At 39.5% G+C, this 17,320-nt stretch overlaps 1 protein-coding gene across 2 annotated transcripts in view; it reads left to right on the top strand.

Annotated features, from left to right (window-relative positions):
• The first annotated feature begins 406 nt into the window (after positions 1-406).
• The window catches only part of GRAMD1C (GRAM domain containing 1C), an 85,927-nt gene continuing 69,013 nt past the window's right edge, over positions 407-17,320 (top strand). For both annotated transcript variants that reach the window (XM_088027318.1, XM_028110627.2), the window contains exons 1-3: positions 407-433; positions 4,801-4,950; positions 15,013-15,097. In XM_088027318.1, the coding sequence (XP_087883444.1) occupies positions 407-433; positions 4,801-4,950; positions 15,013-15,097 (262 nt within the window). The remainder of the gene's footprint in view (positions 434-4,800; positions 4,951-15,012; positions 15,098-17,320) is intronic.

A 17,320-nucleotide genomic window follows, 5' to 3' on the forward strand; every position in this document is an offset into this window, starting at 1 on the left:
CATTGGAGCAGAGTATGTATTGTGAGAGAGGGTGAGGGGGGTGCTTTATGAGGAGTGACTTGTGCCCAGAAGCCATTTCAAGACAGGCACAGGAGTTTGAGGTTGGGAGGTAGGTAAGGACTGGGGCTCATCTTGATCCTCAGTAAAGACTGGCCTCCAGGCTAACAAATTAACATTACATCCTTACGAGTTAGCCAAAGGCAACTGCCGCCAGAGGGCGTAAGGCGCGCCGGCAGGACCCCAGGTGGCCCTCGGCGGTCTGGCGGCGGGGGCGCGAGGGGCCCAGAGTCCGGAGCGCGCTCCGGGTAGGGGGGGCGGTGGGAGGTGGGCGCGGGGAACGCGCCGGGCCGCCCCCTCCCCGCGCGGGGCGCGCGTGCGCGGTTCCGCGGCGGCGGAGGGAGCCGCGATGGAGGGCGCTTTGACTGTCCGCCAGGTAAGCGGCGCCTCGCTTGGGGCAGCTTCCCTAGCGGTGGCTGGACCGGCAGTTTTCTTCACGATAGTGGTTTGAACCCTCTCAGGTTATGATAATTAATTCGTCCCTTCTCTCGTCTTGGTGCTCTTTGGAGTAATTTGGAAAGTTGTTACCGAAGAAACGGTTTCCTGTGCTTCCTGCGAGCCTTTCCCTCTGGGCGACGGTGGAACGTCTGCTTCTCTGTGGGCGGGGAGAGCTGGCATTTGGTCCCGAAAAGTCCTAGTCCAGATGTCTCAGCCTCAGGCCCCACTGACTCAGGCCCCTTGGTCGCGATTCTGACCCGACATCACGTCGATCCAGTCTCACCCGCTTCCCCTATCAGCTCTTGAATAAAGGACCCAGAACTCGAGTTTAAATCACTGTGCTGTCAACCAAGCTTTTGGTTTCAACCAGTTTTGTTATTTGTTTACTGCCCTATTGGATAAACGGAAGAACTTGCTGATTAATCTTCAGGGTGAAAGCCTACTTTCGTTGCCGGAGTACCTGCATTTCTGAACACGATACTCATTACTTTTACATTGGTTGTGTGCATAGATTTTACTTTTAGAGAACTGCAATCAGTGCGATGCCTTTTATTTGAGAGGCATTTTACAGTTTACAAAATGGCAGAGGCGTTCAAATAATTGTTGAATGAGCAAATGGGTGTACTGTTTCAATTGATTCTTAAAACATTACTATGAAATAGGCATGATAGATATAAATGAACCCAGTGAGTTATTTTTTCACCCCTGTCCCTGGCACTGGGTGTTGAGATGGTGAGCAACAGAGACATGACCCCTGCTCTCAGTGAGTTTATAGTCTAGACCAGAGAGAGTTATTACCCCCACTGCAGAGTGGAGAAAATAGATTTAGAGAGACTGCCTGCCGAGATCACACAATTAATAAGTTAAAGAGTTAGGATTCTGTTGCAGGCACTTTATAAAGCCAGAATGAACCTTACCCCCCCCCCCCAAAGAGTTTGATTTGGGTATAGAATGATGCCACACACACACCGCCACACACACCATGCGTGTATGAAAAGGCTTATTACTTCTATATAATGTCTTATTAAACACCTACCTAATGAAAAGGAACAGCAGGACCGGCTTCTCAAGAAGACCCTAAACGACTTAAAAGGGCAAGGAAAGGAAGCTAGATCCGGGTTTTTATTGAGGTTAAAACTGGGGTCAGGGAGTGGGTTCCTGTGTGTGGACTGGGGCTTGCTTGGTTTGACTCACCCACACCAAAGCTAAGATTGCCCAGGCTTTCTTACCAGTTTCCCCGTTTGAGGGACAGAAGAGGAAGAGGAGGGGCTTAATAGCTGTCAGCAGGCAAACGTAAAAAAATTGAATCAAACTCCTTACTGTAATTCAGCCTGCATGTCCGGTTAATGACTGAAATGTACTATTTGTCATTTAGGTTTTGAACTTTTTAAAGTAAGCCATCATGGCTGTCCATGAGGCCTGCAGCCTGCACCTAGTAGGAAGATGAAAGTTACGTTGAGTGCCCTGTTCAAGAGCCCCTCCGTTTATTTTGAGAAATAAAATGAGTGCCTTGGTCACTGTTAGTAATGTCTGGAACTCTAACAGGGATAGGAGGGTCTTGGTGAGGCCTTTTATTATGGCTTTCGTGTATGAAGAGACATGTGTGATCTTGATTTATATTTTGAATATCTGTGAAACGAGAGATTTCCAGAGTTCTTTACCCCAAAGGGTGCAGCTCTTAGTGCCCCAAGAGTCTGTGAAAACGTGCAGATGAAGGCAATTGTTGGCCCAAGCATCCAGTAAGATGACTGTGGAAAGTTCAGCCAGTTGTGCTGACCTTTGGGTCCTTACCTTTATCAAGGACATCTTGGTGAAAAGCAGTAAATATCCGGTGAGCTCCATTGTGTGTAATGGTGGTGATGCTGTCCACTGAATAGAAAGTTTGTCCATTGAACTTCAAATGGGAGTCTGATTGCATTCACTCAGTTGAACCCAAGTTACTCCTCAGGTTTTCAAGGGATTCAGAAGAGTGGTGACCTCTTCCAGCACCATGACATCTGACAAAAGAATGAGGACGGGGGAGAGCATGTCGTCCTGCAAGTGAGATATGCCAGGGGGCCCAGATTTGGTTTTATCCTGTAGCAAGGCCTTGGTATTTATGCTGAGCTGCAAGGTGTTGGCTCCTAGCATGAACAGCTGGATATGGGGGATCACAGGCACAGGGCTTGTAGATCCTCTATTTCCAGGAGAGTCCATTATGCTGTCAGGAGCTGCCGCTCTAATGGCATGGAGTGTAGGGCTAGGGAGATAGTTTCTTGCATCAGAAGCCCATGGACAACTTACAGACACTGTGGGTGGTCCAGAGACTCCAGGAGTCATGGAAAGAAGCTGCGAAAGTCTCTATGGTGAAGGATTCTTTGTGTGTATGTGTGTGTGTTTGGGGTGGGGGGGGCGGGAGGGGAATAGCACGAATGAGAGTGTCTGTTATATTACAATTTTGACAAATTTTAGAATCATTTTCGGGAGGGGTCCTCATTTAGCATGACTCATTTGCAAGTAACAGTGTAGATAGGCTTAAGTGAAATTTGTAAACGAGGAAGCTATTTCTCTAGACCCCCAAAATGCCGAATAAATGTTGAGCTTGTTTTAATGTTGTGGGTGCTGAGAGGGTTTTCTTGACATTGTTAGGGGTGGAGAGGCCCTTGGTTTACCAAATAATTTTCAGGAATTTAACTAAGGTAGCAGTCCTTACGCTGTGTTTGGGCAATGGTCCATCCCCTTTTCGTGAACTCCTTTGTGCATATTTGTATATCCTGACTGGGTATGTCAGAAGAATGTCTTCAGAGGATGATGTAATCAATGTAATGTCATACCTGTGCTCCTGGAGAAGAACGGATACAATTACGATATTGCCTGTAAAGTCTGCATGTGATGGCAAGCCTTTTGAGGTATCCTGTGACTAGCTAGGTGAAGGTGTATCGTGTCCCACTAGAGGTGAAGGAAGAACATGACTGAGAGGTTATTGAAAGAGACATTGAATAGAATATTAGCCAAATTTAGAATATCAAGTATTTACCAGTTTCTGATTGGATAGAGTCAATAATTTCCATAGTATTGGGGATAGGGGCCTTCATGGGTAGGAGCACAGCATCAAGGGCCAGGTAATCAACTGTGAGGCACCATTCATTTTTCCAACTTTAACAGGCTGTTAAGTGGAGAAGCAGTAGCGATACTCACTCTTTCACTAATTAGGTCTTATATAATAAATCCCAATCCTTGAAGGCCCTGTTTTATGTTATATTGAGTTGTATTTACTGTTTTACCTAGGGATTGAAGGGTAGTCCATGGGGTCCTGCTTTTTAAAAGGCCATTTGTAAGCTCGGGTCATGATCTCAGGGTCCTGGGGTTGAGTCCCGCTGGGGCTCCCTGCTCAGCAGGGAGTCTGCTTCTCCCTTTCTCTCTGCCCCTTCCCCTGCTCATGCTCTCTCTCTGTGTCTTAAAAAAAAAATAAAATAAAAACCCTGAGCTTAAGTTGAGTTTGAATTATCCCCTCGCTATGCCACATGGGTGCGCTGGGTGGTTTTCTCTGTAACCCCAGAGGATTAGGATTTTTGTTGCAGCAGATGTATAGGTGGCAGCAGGAACAGGGCAAGCAGGAACAACAGAGGTATTTAGGGGCCCGGCGAGCTCATTGTTCTCACAATGGGTGCTCCCTTCCCTCCTCCCAACTCTTTTCTCTCTTTTTTTTAAACTCCATAATGACTCTCTTTCACGAGTGACCACCCACTGGGCCCATATCTTGCACAGGGTATAGTCTTTCCCCGAATGCTCCATAGATTGGGGGCCAATGCCTGATTCATTTATTTTTAACTCCACTGGTAGTATGAATCAGAGTGAATTTACCAACTTCCCACAAGTGTTAGTAAGGTTGCTTCCATTCTCGTAGTATTACAAACATGGTTGACTCCATGTACACCGGGTTTCAGTTTATACCCATTTTAGGCCTTACTAGGCATTGCAGATTACTCTCCAAAGAGGTTGAACTAATTGTCACTCCCATTACATGGTATTTTTTGCTCTTTAATGTTCCTCTAGCTGACTACGAACTTCTGGAGGCTAAGGACTTTGTTTTATTCAGTTTTTAATCCCCAGTGCCAATTAAACTACCTAACAAGTAGTAGTAGTTGGAGAATGTTTGTCACATGTGTAAATATATGAACTGTAGAAGAAAAAACATAAATTACTGTTTTCTAAAAGCTTAAATATTGTTTTCAAGTTAATTTATTTAGTTTGAACATTAACTCTTTTCATTTTAAAATGAGCATTTCCCAGTAAGTAATTTAAATTACTGATACTTGTTTCCAGGTAATAAACGAAGGGGAGTCAAGCTTTGCCACTGAGCCACAGGAAGAGTTAGCGGAGACTCCTAGTCCAGTTGTGGATGAGAATAATATAGTTTCAGCAAAAAAACAGGGGCCAAATTTACATAACTGGAGTAGTGACTGGAGCTTTTGGGTAATATTTTTCCTTTCTTATAACTTCATTTTAATCTTAAATGCAAAGTTTCTTTAAGTTTATAGCAATTCATATAATACTTATAGTATTGTCTTATTCGCTTCTAGATTTCAGATATTTAAGTTTTAGTCCAGAGTCCAGGACATTTCTGATTATGCTCTCCTTTGGCCACTAGAATGCACTGTTGTCTGGTTTGTTGGAGTGGAATTGTCTGCTTCCGTTTCCCTGGGAGAAAACTACACCACAGAATTGGTTTCCACTTACACTGTTGTTCACTGTATTGGCAAGACTAACGTTATGCAGAAACCATATTTCAAAGTATTACTGAGAAGTCAGCTATTTTACATAATTTTTATTTAAAGAATTAGTTTCGGTACCTAAAAGGAAGCTTAACAATGTTTGACCTGTAGCATATAATAATTATAAGATAGGTTTTAAAGTTAAGAGTTTCACATTCTATTTGCACTGTACTTACTTGGTTGCATAACCTGAATATGGTTCAGGTTTCCCCCACTGTAAAATGAGACTCCTGCTTGTTGACTAGGTGCACAGAATCTTTTGGTAAGAACAGCATTTCTATTGCTATATGAATGCTAGCATTTATTATCTTAAAGGGCTTGTTCTAAATCTAGCAGTTCCTATGAGAGTTATGAGATATTTGACAGAATCTGGTATAATGCAACTATAAGTGAAATTTATATAAGATTATAAGGCATTTATAGTTCCAATATTAACTTATTAGAAAGCTGATCTCTTGATGATTAGGTATACTTGGTGGCAGAATTTCTTATAATTTTAGAGTAGCTTAAAAAAGACATGATACTAACGGTTATAAAGATTAGTACAAGTACCATTATTCTGTTCATAATTAGTAGCTCAGTTTTTGAATATTATTGAATCTTAATTCCTATTAAGAAACTCAACATAAGTTTTTAAAAATCATATCCTAAGGAAAATGTTTAATTGCTAAGAAATATACCAAATAACTGCACATCCTGAAAATTATGTCATCTATATTGATTATATTATTTTTGGTTACATTCAGAGAAAGTTTGTGACTATTATAGTGTTTTGGCCCTTCTGCACTATGATTTTTGTAGCTTTCTTATGGATTGGAAAATCTTTATAGTTCCAAGAGCTATCTACAGGGCTAAAAAGTCACTCCACAGTGACTTTTTTATTCTTGGCAGACTTAAAGCAAGTGGAAGGGTAAAGCAAGAAAAGGAACAAGCAGGGGAATAAGGATTTAGTAATAGGAGAGAGAAAAAAAAAGAGGTATGTGTTCTAGAGCTTTGCCACTCAAAGTGTAGAATGTGGGACCAACAGACTTGGCATCACCTGTCAGCTGATTAGAAATGCAGAGTCTTGGGCCCAACCTCAGACCTATGGAATTAGAATCTTTATTTCACAAGAATTCCAGGAGATTTGTATGTGCATTCAAGTTTGAGAAGCACTTGTTTAGAGCGTTGAAGGTCTGCTTTGGCTCAGTTGAGGTCTCTGTGCTGATTACAAGCACTTTTATTTTGAGGAATTTTTTTTTTTGAGGAATTTTTATATGAATTCACATGGAATAGATTTATTTATTTATTGTATTTTATTTTTTTAAAGATTTTATTTATTTATTTGACAGAGAGAGAGAGAGAGCTAGCGAGAGCGGGAACACAAGCAGAGGGAGTGGGAGAGGGACAAGCAGGCCTCCCGCCAAGCGGGGAGCCCGATGCGGGGCTTGATCCCAGGACCCTTGATCCCAGGACCCTGGGATCATGACCTGAGCCAAAGGCAGGTGCTTAACAGCGGAGCCACCCAGGCGCCCCCACATGGAATAGATTTAAAGACGAATACAACATCTTAAAAGTCTTACTGACTTTTTCAGAGGTCACTTACCCAGAAACTGTACTATCAGAACTGAGAAGCAAACAAAAACGAAAAGAGCCTGAATAGCTAAATCAAAGGTCATGCTGATGTACCTTGTGGAGGAGAATTCCTCAATTATTCATTTGGAATACCTTTAATATATTTTTGACATATTTTTTATAAGCCTAAATTAGTTGGTTCCCATTTTGTAGTTGAAAAGGATATTGGAGATAGGGGAATTACTTGGTGATAACACATGGACAATAGGAAGAAATGACATCAGAAGGTCAAAAAGTGTAGCAACGTGGGCTTCTTAATGTGGAGGCCAAAGGTCTATGCAGATTAGTTGGCTCTAATATAATACAGTTATTGGTAGAAGTGATGGTTACGAAGTCTGCTTCAGAAGCAGAAGTCTCCATCTGCTTCTACCACTGACACCACCCTGTTGGTGTTTTCACATTCTCCTGGCAGTAAATGAATTGAATGAGTGTAGTAAGATGGCTGCATTCGCTGAGGGATCCAAGATCAACACAAGAAAGACCAGGACCAAAGCAGGAAAATATTCGTGAGGCAATGACCTGGTAGTTAAGCAAAGAATTGAAAAAACATCAGAGCCATTTCACTGGAATACCCAAGGAATCTGGATTTGTGCCTTCACACTTATGGAAGGTTTATGACCAAAGGAATTGATAACTTTTTAAAGTTTTGGTATTTAAAGAGTTAAGCTCCAAGGACCTGAAAAACTCACTGGTGTAGAATAACTCATATATTCTGGCTTGGCTAACTCAGTTGTTCCACAGTAGTGAATTTAGAGGGCAGCGTGAGATCATTGAATGAATTGGAGATTGGGAACAGAAAATCTGGCATAGGAGTGCCTGGGTGGCTCAGTCATTAAGCGTCTGCCTTCGGCTCAGGTCATGATCCCGGGGTCCTGGGATCGAGCCCCGCGTTGGGCTCCCTGCTCCACGGGAAGCCTGCTTCTCCCTCTCCCACTCCCCCTGCTTGTATTGCCTCTCTCACTGTGTCTCTCTCTCTCTGTCAAATAAATAAATAAAATCTTTAAAAAAATCTGGCATAGAGTGTACACTCTGTCCCTGGTAATTTCACTGTGTGGTGCTCTTGAGTATGTTGTTTAACCTGTCAGGTGCCTCATTTATAAAATGAGAGATTGGGCCATAGTATTGCAACATTGGTGTGTCTTGAATCAATATGAGAAAAAAGGTGGAGGGGGTGTTTGGCTAGCAAGTGCTCATAATTTACATTCCTGGTAGCTGCGTATCAGTCATAAAAAACTCTGGGCAAATACAGTGGGAGTATGTTACATGGGGAACACCTTTCCTTAAGAATGGTAAAAAGTGTTGAAAAGTGCTGGATAAGAGGACCTCCTATTTGTAATACTGGAAAATATATTTTGATGATTCCGCATAAATAAAAAAACTGTGAAAACTTGACAAAAGGATACAAGACAGTGAAACAGAGTTCACTAAAAGTTTTTTGTTGTTGTTGAGGTTGGTTTCTCTTTAGACGTTGTCCATTTAATCTTGTGCTGCTTAACAGATTGGCTAGTGAGTGTCTTTCTAACAGTAGGACTTAATTTTTTAAGTTCTATTTATTTATTTAATTCCAGGGCAGTTAACAGCTGACAGTAGGACTTTAATTTAAAGGAGTTTGATTAGAGCGCTTGGGTGGCTCAGTTGGTTAAGCGTCTGCCTTTGACTCAGGTCATGATCCCAGGATCCTGGGATTGAGTCCCACACCGGGCTCCCTGATCAGTGGGGAGTCTGCTTCTCCCTCTGTCTCCTGCTCCCCCTGCTTGTGCGCGCGCTCTCTCTCTCTGTCAAATAAATAAATAAAATCTTAAAAAAAAAGGAGTTTGATTAAATCACCATAGACCTGATAGTGAGACCAACAGCTGCAGATTTTCTATTTCAATCCTGTAATATAGAAAGAGGAATCTTAATTGTTATATTTGTTTTCTTTTTTATTTAAAAATTAAAATATTTAATCCTAGTATGTGGGAAATGAGTTTTATGAGTAACTTTTAAGTCTCAATGTAGCAAAAATTATGTGAAGGGAAAAAAACTTGAAATAAACTTAATGGCAAATAAATATTTATGCTTTTTTGGTCCTTAACTGTTAGTAAAAATACATAGCGGAAGCGACAATAACAACAAAACCAAACCCCAAAAAACCCACAAAACAAAACCTCTTTTTTTTTCCTGACTAAAATAATGGTGTATTCCAGGTGGATTAATGTCCCACAGGAAAAGCATATAGAGATTTGCAGCAGACACACTGATTTAATGTAACTTCTCTTAGTGATGTAGGGCTAGTAACTACTCAAAATAGAAAAAAGCCTTTGAGATTTTCTGTTGCCTGTGTTTAGAAAATGACATACTGGGGTGCCTGGGTGGCTCAGTTGTTTAAGCACCTGACTCTTGATTTCAGCTCAGGTCATGATCTCAGAGTTGTGAGGTCAAGCCCCACACTGGGCTCCACACTCAGCATGGAGCCTGGATAAGAGTCTCTCTCTCCCTTTCCATCTGTCCCCGCTCTCACCCCCCTACTTGCACACTCTCTCAAAAAATAAATAAAATAAAAATAAAAAATATTTTTGTCCTAAAACATTTTTTTAAAGATTTTATTTATTTATTTGAGAGAGAGAGAGAGCACATGGGCGGCGGGGGGAGTGAGGAGCAAAGGGAGAGGGAGAAGCAGACTGCCTGCTGAGCAGGAGCCCGATGCGGGACTCATGACTTGAGCCAAAGGCAGATGCCTAACTGACTAAGCCCCCCAGGTGCCCCTGTTCTAAAACAAGAATAAAACAAGTCTAGATTTTGAACCATTGTATATGTACAAATAAATACTATACTTATGTTTTGTTAGAAAAATATTTAGAATTGAATTTTTCTAGATTGTAATCAAGTTTTTTCTAATTATATAAGAAATCAGAAGTATTGACTCTTTATCATTGACTTATAGCATGATCATAGTCATGTTATTCACAAGTAAGCTTTTCTACTTATAAGTGGGGGGATAAAACTTGTCACAAACCTGATTTAGAGGTAGTTACGTCATGAGGATTAATTAATGTTGCACTGTTAAATAACAATAAAAACAAAAACCCAAGAGGATTAATTAGTATGTTTGTAACATACTTTGGCAACTTTGGAGAGCTCTTTTCTGTAATCACATGTTAGTCTTCCCCAATGTATCTTGGATTTATTCAAGCTAAAAAGGTTATTCTAGACTTTCACTTTGGTAACTGAGAGAAAACAATACATTTATTTTCCAATTTTTGTTGGATTTGAAAATCATATTTTATCCAATTAAAATTTAATTATAGATAGATTTTGTTTGAAAACCTAGATATCTTAATACTTTTAGGTTTAGTTGTAAAGGAATAGGAGCTAGCATTTCTGGCAATATGGAATGAGGACCGTTTAACTGCCGCTACAAAGTACCTGGAAATGCTGGATGAAATGTTACAAACATGTTTTTAAAATGAATGTCTGGGCTCACAAAATAACAAGGGAAATACCTAAGGGCTAAAAAAGAAGAGGGAACTGATTACCAGAGTTGTAAGCCCAGGAGCCAATGCTGAGGCTGCCCTGAGGAGTGTATTTGTCTCAGTAACGAAAGCTTTAATGGCCACACTGGGATCGGAGATGATGCCTTGGACTTGTAGGAATAAAATTGGCCTGTTTGACAGCTTCCTTACTTTATAAGGAACTCCTTATAAAGCCATGATTCTTGAAGAGTTAGACATTCTGTGAAAGGTAGACTAGGAAAGAAATTCACCTACACCTGCCCATTTGAAGACAAGGAAGCTTACCTGCCTAACTTGTGCTTGGAGTAGTGGAGGAGAGAAATCTTCCTGAGAGTACACAACTCTATCAATCTCTCATGATGTTTTGAGACCTGAATTTAATACTTCATGAGTGAGCAGAAGGAGATTCAATAAATAGCATATTAGACCCTCAAAACTTCAGATAAAACTACCAGATAAAAACTATAAAACCGGGGCACCTGGATGGCTCAGTTGGTTGGGCGTCTGCCTTCGGTTTGGGTTATGATCTCGGGGTCCTGGGATCGAGCCCCACATCGAGCCTGCTTCTCCCTCTGCCACTCCCTCTGGTTGTACTCTCTCTCTCTCTCTGCCAAATAAATAAAATCTTTAAAAAAAACTATACAACCATTATTTGATATTATTAAAGACTTATTAGAAGGAATTAAGCATGTGATAAATGGATAAGACATTCTTTTTTCTTTTTTTAATTTAGAGAGAGAGAATGAGCAGGGGGAGAGGCAGAGGGAGAGAATCTCAAGCAGATTCTGTGCTGCACACAGAGCCCAATGTGGGACTTGATCTCATGACCTGATCTGAAACCAAGAGTCAGACACTTAACTGACTGAGCCACCCAGGCACCTCTGGATAAGACATTCTTAAAGACACCAGGCAGATTTGGGAAACAACCAAATACAGTTTCTAGATAAAAAATATGGTGATTGAAATAATAATTTAAAAATTCAGTGGACATGGGCTATAGCAGCTAAAGAGAAAAATCAGTAAACTAGTATATGAGGAAATTGTTACACTGTGCCACTAGAGGTGACAATAGAAAAATTTGAAAGAGAATGGCTTAAGTGATAAGAAAAGAAGAGGAATCCAATATGAATCTAATAGAAGTTTCAGAAGATCAGCATAAAGGCAATATTCAAAAAGATATGCCTGAAAATTTTCTACTCTTGATGAAAGACCAGAATCAGTCTCTCACAGGATAAATGAAAAGAGTATATGAGCAGAGACATTATTATCAAACAAGTGGCAAAGGTAGATATACATGAATTAAGATAGGAATAGCTTTAAAAAAAAGTTTATTTTTTTTAGTAATTTCTACACCCAGCATGGGGCTTGAACTCACGACTCTGAGAGTCACATGCTCTTTTGACTGAGCCAGCCGGGTACCCCAGGAATAGTAATTTAGTAATTCATTTGAGTGTCTTCTGTGCACCAGGCTGTTCTAAATATCTCTGCCATTCTAGAGCTGATTGGGAGATGAATAGTATACACATAAGCAAATGTGTAATATATTTTTTTTTGTTTCAAGTTTTTATTTAAATTCTAGTTAACATAGAGTATAGTATTGGTTTCAGAGGTAATTTAGTGATTCATCACTTACATACAACACCCAGTGCTCATCACAAGTGCCCTCCTTAATACCTATCACCCACTTAGCCCATCTGCTGCCCACCTCCCCTCCAGCAACCCTCAGTTTATTCTCTATAGTTTATATAGCTAATAGTCTCTTATGGTTTGCCTCCCTCTCTCTTTCTCTTTTTTTGCAAATGTGTAATATTATGTCAGGTAGTGATAGAAGACAATAGAGGAATGTAAGGTATAGAGAATCACATGGAAGGGGGTAGCATTTTCAGTTAGGATGGTCTGGAAAAGCTTTTCTGAGGAGGTGGCATTTGAGAGAGCCCTGTATCGGGGACAAGGAAAGAACACAGATGAATCACGTGAGGAAGGGGAAAGGGGAGTGGTGTTCTGTGGAAAGGCAAGAGGCAGGAATAAGATTAGCCTGTTTGACAGCTTACTGATGGGGTCAGATGTCTCCATCAAATGACCCTGAGATCAGGATCTGAGCTGAAACCAAGAGTTGGACACTTAATTGACTGCACCACAACAGCTTATTCCTAAAGCACCCCTGGAAGGTCTTCAGAGATTTGCTTTTATGGTTTTGCTTTTCTCAAAATTAATTTTCTGGGGTGTGTGAGGAAGAAGAAAAAGGTCAAGGATAATGATTCCTAGGTTTCTGATCAGTGCAACTAGGTGCATGGAAGCATCACTTAGGGGAAGAGAAAGACAGGAGAGAAGTAGTTTTGGGGGTTGGGGAAATCAAGTGGATGCATATTTGATATGCAAGTAGCGAAGTCTAATAGGCTATTGGATTTATGACTTGAATCTCAGGAGAGAGATTGAAGCGGGGAGTAAATTTGGGAGACTTTGAGTATGGATGGTATTTAAAGACAAATTTATAAAGATTGGATGAGATCACCTAGGGAAAAAAGTGTGGATAAAGCAAAGAAGTGGACTCTCCAATGTTTAGAACCTCTCTCCAATGTTTAGGTGGTAGAGCAGGAACTAGCAAAAGAAACTGAGATTTGGCTAATGAGATAAAATCTTAGGAAGTGTGGCATGGACAGAGTGACCTATTGTGATAGAGTAAAGTGAGGCCTGAAAATTGACTATTGGATTTGCAAAGTAGAAGCTACTAGTGACATTAAAAAGTATAGTTTGGGGGCACCTGGGTAGCTCAGTCGGCTTAAGCATCTGTGTTCAAGTCAGGTCATGATCCCAGGGTCCTGGGATGGAGTCCTGGGTCAGTCTTCCTGCCCAGCGGGCAGTCTGCTTCTCTTTCTCGCTCTGCCCTTCCCCTCTGCCCCTCCCCTCCCCCCTCTCTCTCTCTCTCAAATAAATAATGTCTTTAAACATGTATACTTCTTTAAAGATGACAACATCAACATGGAAAAATATTTTGGAAAAGTAACATGACTACTAAGAAATTATCAATAAATTAACATATATAATGAATGACATAGAGAATATGGAAAATAACTGAAATAGTAATGTGTTATTGGGATATTAATTAAGACTTCATCCTAAGTATATGCTTTCTATTATCTAGGATAATGAGAAATTTTAAAGATTTTATTTATTTATTTGAGAGAGAGAGACAGCATGAGCAGGAGGGGCAGAGGGAGAGGGAGAGAGAGAATCCCAAGCAGACTCCCCGCTGAGCATGAGCCCGATGTGGGGCTCGATCCCAGGACCCTGAGATCATGACCTCAGCCGAAACCAAGAGTTGCATGCTTAACCAACTGCGCCATCCAGGTGCCCCTTCCTTTAATTCTTTAAGCATGGTTCTCTTCCGTTGTTTAACATATTTATAACTGCTTTGATGTTTTTGTCTGCTAAATCTAGTATCTGGGGACCTTGAAAGACTCTATTGCCTGCTTCTCTTTTTTTAGTATGAGTCACATTTTTCTTTTTCTTTGCATGTTTCATAATTTTTGTTAAGAATTGTACAATTTAGATGATGTATTGTAGCAACTGTGGATTCTGGTCATATCCTTTCTACCCCTAAATCTTGTCATTGATGATTTTTGTTTGTGTAGTAACTTGCCTAGAGTAAATCTGTGAAATCTATTTGTCTGGTCTCTGCTCAGCTTATTGTTATTGTTGTTGTCATTGTTTTTATTTTTAAGGCTGACTTCCCAGTGGTCACCCCTTATGTCAGCCAGTGATTGGTCAGAAATTGTGCTCAAATGCATAGTGCCAGTAGTATTTTTCCCTTCTTCTGAGAGATCTGTGTATAGGTTGGGGAATGCATTCAGTGTTCAGGACATTTTCAAGTTTGTCTCAATTTTTATGTTTTCCCTCAGGAAACTTCTTATGTCTCTAGCCAGGAATGTGTGGATAGTTCGGGAATTCTCTAGTCTCTGCTACACATGCATGCAGCTTCTGTTTAGCCAGGAATACATGGGAAGTTTATCAGGCCCATTTATGGCTATCTCTCCTCCAAGATCTCTTTGTTAAGTCCCCTGCTAATCTGCCATTGTGCTTGTTTCTTGCCCCAATTGAGACTGCAACCTCACACTCTCGTGGATTTTTCCCTTTTCTGGGCATAGCTTTTTTGCTCTCCACTCTGAATCAACTCAGCCACCTCTGTCAGCATAGCTGCTAGTTTTCATGGCCTGTAGAACTGTCACGTTGACTTAATCGATGGGGGAGGAAGAGTAATGGGAGCTGCTGGCCAAGGAAACAGTGCCACAGACTTCTGTGGCTCCTAAGTTCAGTAGATTTTCATGAACAAATACTTCTCAGTTTATTGTATGCCTTTGGTCAGTTTCCAGTAATTTGAGATGATATTTTTGAGTTTTTTTTTCCCAGCTGTATATTTGTTTTTGCAGAGAGAATTTGCTGAACTCCTTATTCCAGTATGCTGGGAGCTTCATTTGCTTCCTTTTGGTGGTTTTTGAAATGTTTATGTATGTGGTTTTTCATATAAAAACATACAAAATATTGCATAAAAAGCATGTTATTTTACAGCCCATTTTAAATTTATTTTCTAAGACACTACATTTCAGTTAATCTAATGAAGATTATAATTAAATGGAAATTTAATCTTTTTATTGTTGCAGATTTCAAGTTCTACCTATAAAGACAGGAATGAGGAATACAAAAGACAGTTCACTCATTTACCTGATACAGAGAAGCTGATAGCAGGTAAAAAAGACAGGAAGTTGTGAAAAAACCATTTTACTATGTCATTATCAAAGTAGAACTGAGGAGTGACAATATTTGTAGGAAATTTAAGCCTTTGTGCTAGACAGAAAATATTTTTCAAGATAAGCTTCATATTAGATCATGTAAAACCAAGTTGTAATTTGGGGAGGAGTGACTTCTTTCTCTCTCTCTCTCTCTTTTTTTTTTAAAGATTTTATATATTTATTTGACAGAGAGAGAGATAGAGAGAGCAGGAACACAAGCAGAGGGAGTGGGAGAGGGAGAAGCAGGCTTCCCGCCGAGCAGGGAGCCCGATGCGGGGCTCGATCCCAGGACCCTGGGATCATGACCTGAGCCGAAGGCAGAAGCTTAATCGACTGAACCACCCAGGTGCCCCAGGGAGGAGTGATTTCTGACATAAAAATATTAAGTACTCCCATGGGTCCTGTCCCTGTACTTTAATAAAAACCACCATTTTGCACCAAAAAAACAAAAACAAACAAACAAACAAAACCTAAGTACTAGCTAAGAAAATAGAACTAAAAGAAAATTATTGTCACAATTTCTTCTGGTGCTTGTTTCATATGATTTTGTAGGAAAAATTTTAAATTTGATGTTCAATATATATTACCTTTCCCTGGAAAAAGGTACTCCTTAACAGATGAGCAGTTTTATAAAACTTTCTAGGGCTATGTTATTTTCGTGTAATCATTCATTTCTTTAAAAGTTTATTTATTTATTCTTTTTATAATCTCTATACCTAGTGTGGGGCTTGAATTCATGACCTTGAGATCAGGAGTCACATGCTCTTCCAGCTGATCCGGCCAGGTGCCCCTCATGTAATCTCTCAGATAGATTTTGTTTGAAATAGACTTTAAGAGGAAAAATTTAGCCATTTTCCTTATAAAAGTGCTTCATTTTTGATATAAGCTTAATATAGATTCTTTGTAATCAAAATATAAAACTCAATTTTAATTTTAGTGTATATTTCATTTAAACCATTTATTCATAGAAATTTCTGATTTCTGGTACTGTTGGGCAATATTCAATAAAATGTAACTGAATTTCTGGATAGTTCAGCTCAGTACCAAAATATCATTATAATGAATTAAAACAATTTCTAAGAACATTTGAAAGTAATGCATTCTCATGACAAAATATTCAAACACTGTATAAGGGCATATAATGAGAAATGAGTGGTCCTTCTGACCAAGACCACTGCAATGTTCTTCCTAGGCTATATAACCACTTTTAGTGATTTCTTACATATATTTCCAGAAATTTTCTGTAGGTATTTCAAGAGGCATATATGCATATTCCTAACAGAATTTAAATGGGAACATACTGTGCTTACTCTTTGAATCTTGTTTTGAGCTCTTTTTATTAGCTTTACTTAAGGATCCACTTCATTCTTTTAATGCCTGCCTGGTATTCAATTAAATGAACTTTGTACCATAATTTATTTAACAAATCTTTTATTGATGGACATTTTGATTGCTTCTTGTCTTTTACTATTTCTGCTAATGTTGCACTGAAACTTTTACATTTGTTTTGGCACATTGTGCACACATATTGTAGGATAAAACATTTTATGAAGTGGAATTGTGGCAAAAAGGTAATGAGCATTTAAAAAGTTTACTATTGCCAAGTTACCCTTCAAAAAGGCTGTACCAATTTGCATTTTCATTAACAGTGTAAGTACCTGTTTTGCCACACCTTAGGACCTTTGCTTTAGTAAAATTTGGTAGGTAGAAATGGTACTTAATCATTGTTTAAATATGCATTTCTTTAATTAAAAGGAGATTGAACATCTATTCATATGTCTATAAACCATTTGTATTTCTTTTCCTGTGAACATTTCTCTTCAAAAACTTTGCCCATTTTTCTGGTGGTTGTTTGTCTTTTTCTTAATTTGTAGTAGCTTGTTAGATGTTTAAAAAATTAGATCTTTTTCATGTGTGTTGCAAATGTTTCTTGCCAGTTTGTCACTTGAAATTAAATACTTTCATGGAAACCTTTACAAAATTTATCATACTTGTCATTGCCATCTTGAAAGAATCTGATGATACAGTGACATATACTCTTTATAAAACATTAAAGCTATACAGAAAAATATAAAGAAAAAAAATTGAAAATTATCAGTAATCCTAACACCTACATATAATTTTGGTTAAAATTGTTTGGATAACTTTCTAGGTATTTTTCAGTGTGTAAATTCACTTT

This window comes from Eumetopias jubatus, unplaced genomic scaffold (genome assembly GCF_037043125.1).
Source record: "Eumetopias jubatus isolate StellerSeaLion01/CBP00866 unplaced genomic scaffold, mEumJub1_p1.0 scaffold_1, whole genome shotgun sequence".
NCBI classification, from domain to species: domain Eukaryota; kingdom Metazoa; phylum Chordata; class Mammalia; order Carnivora; family Otariidae; genus Eumetopias; species Eumetopias jubatus.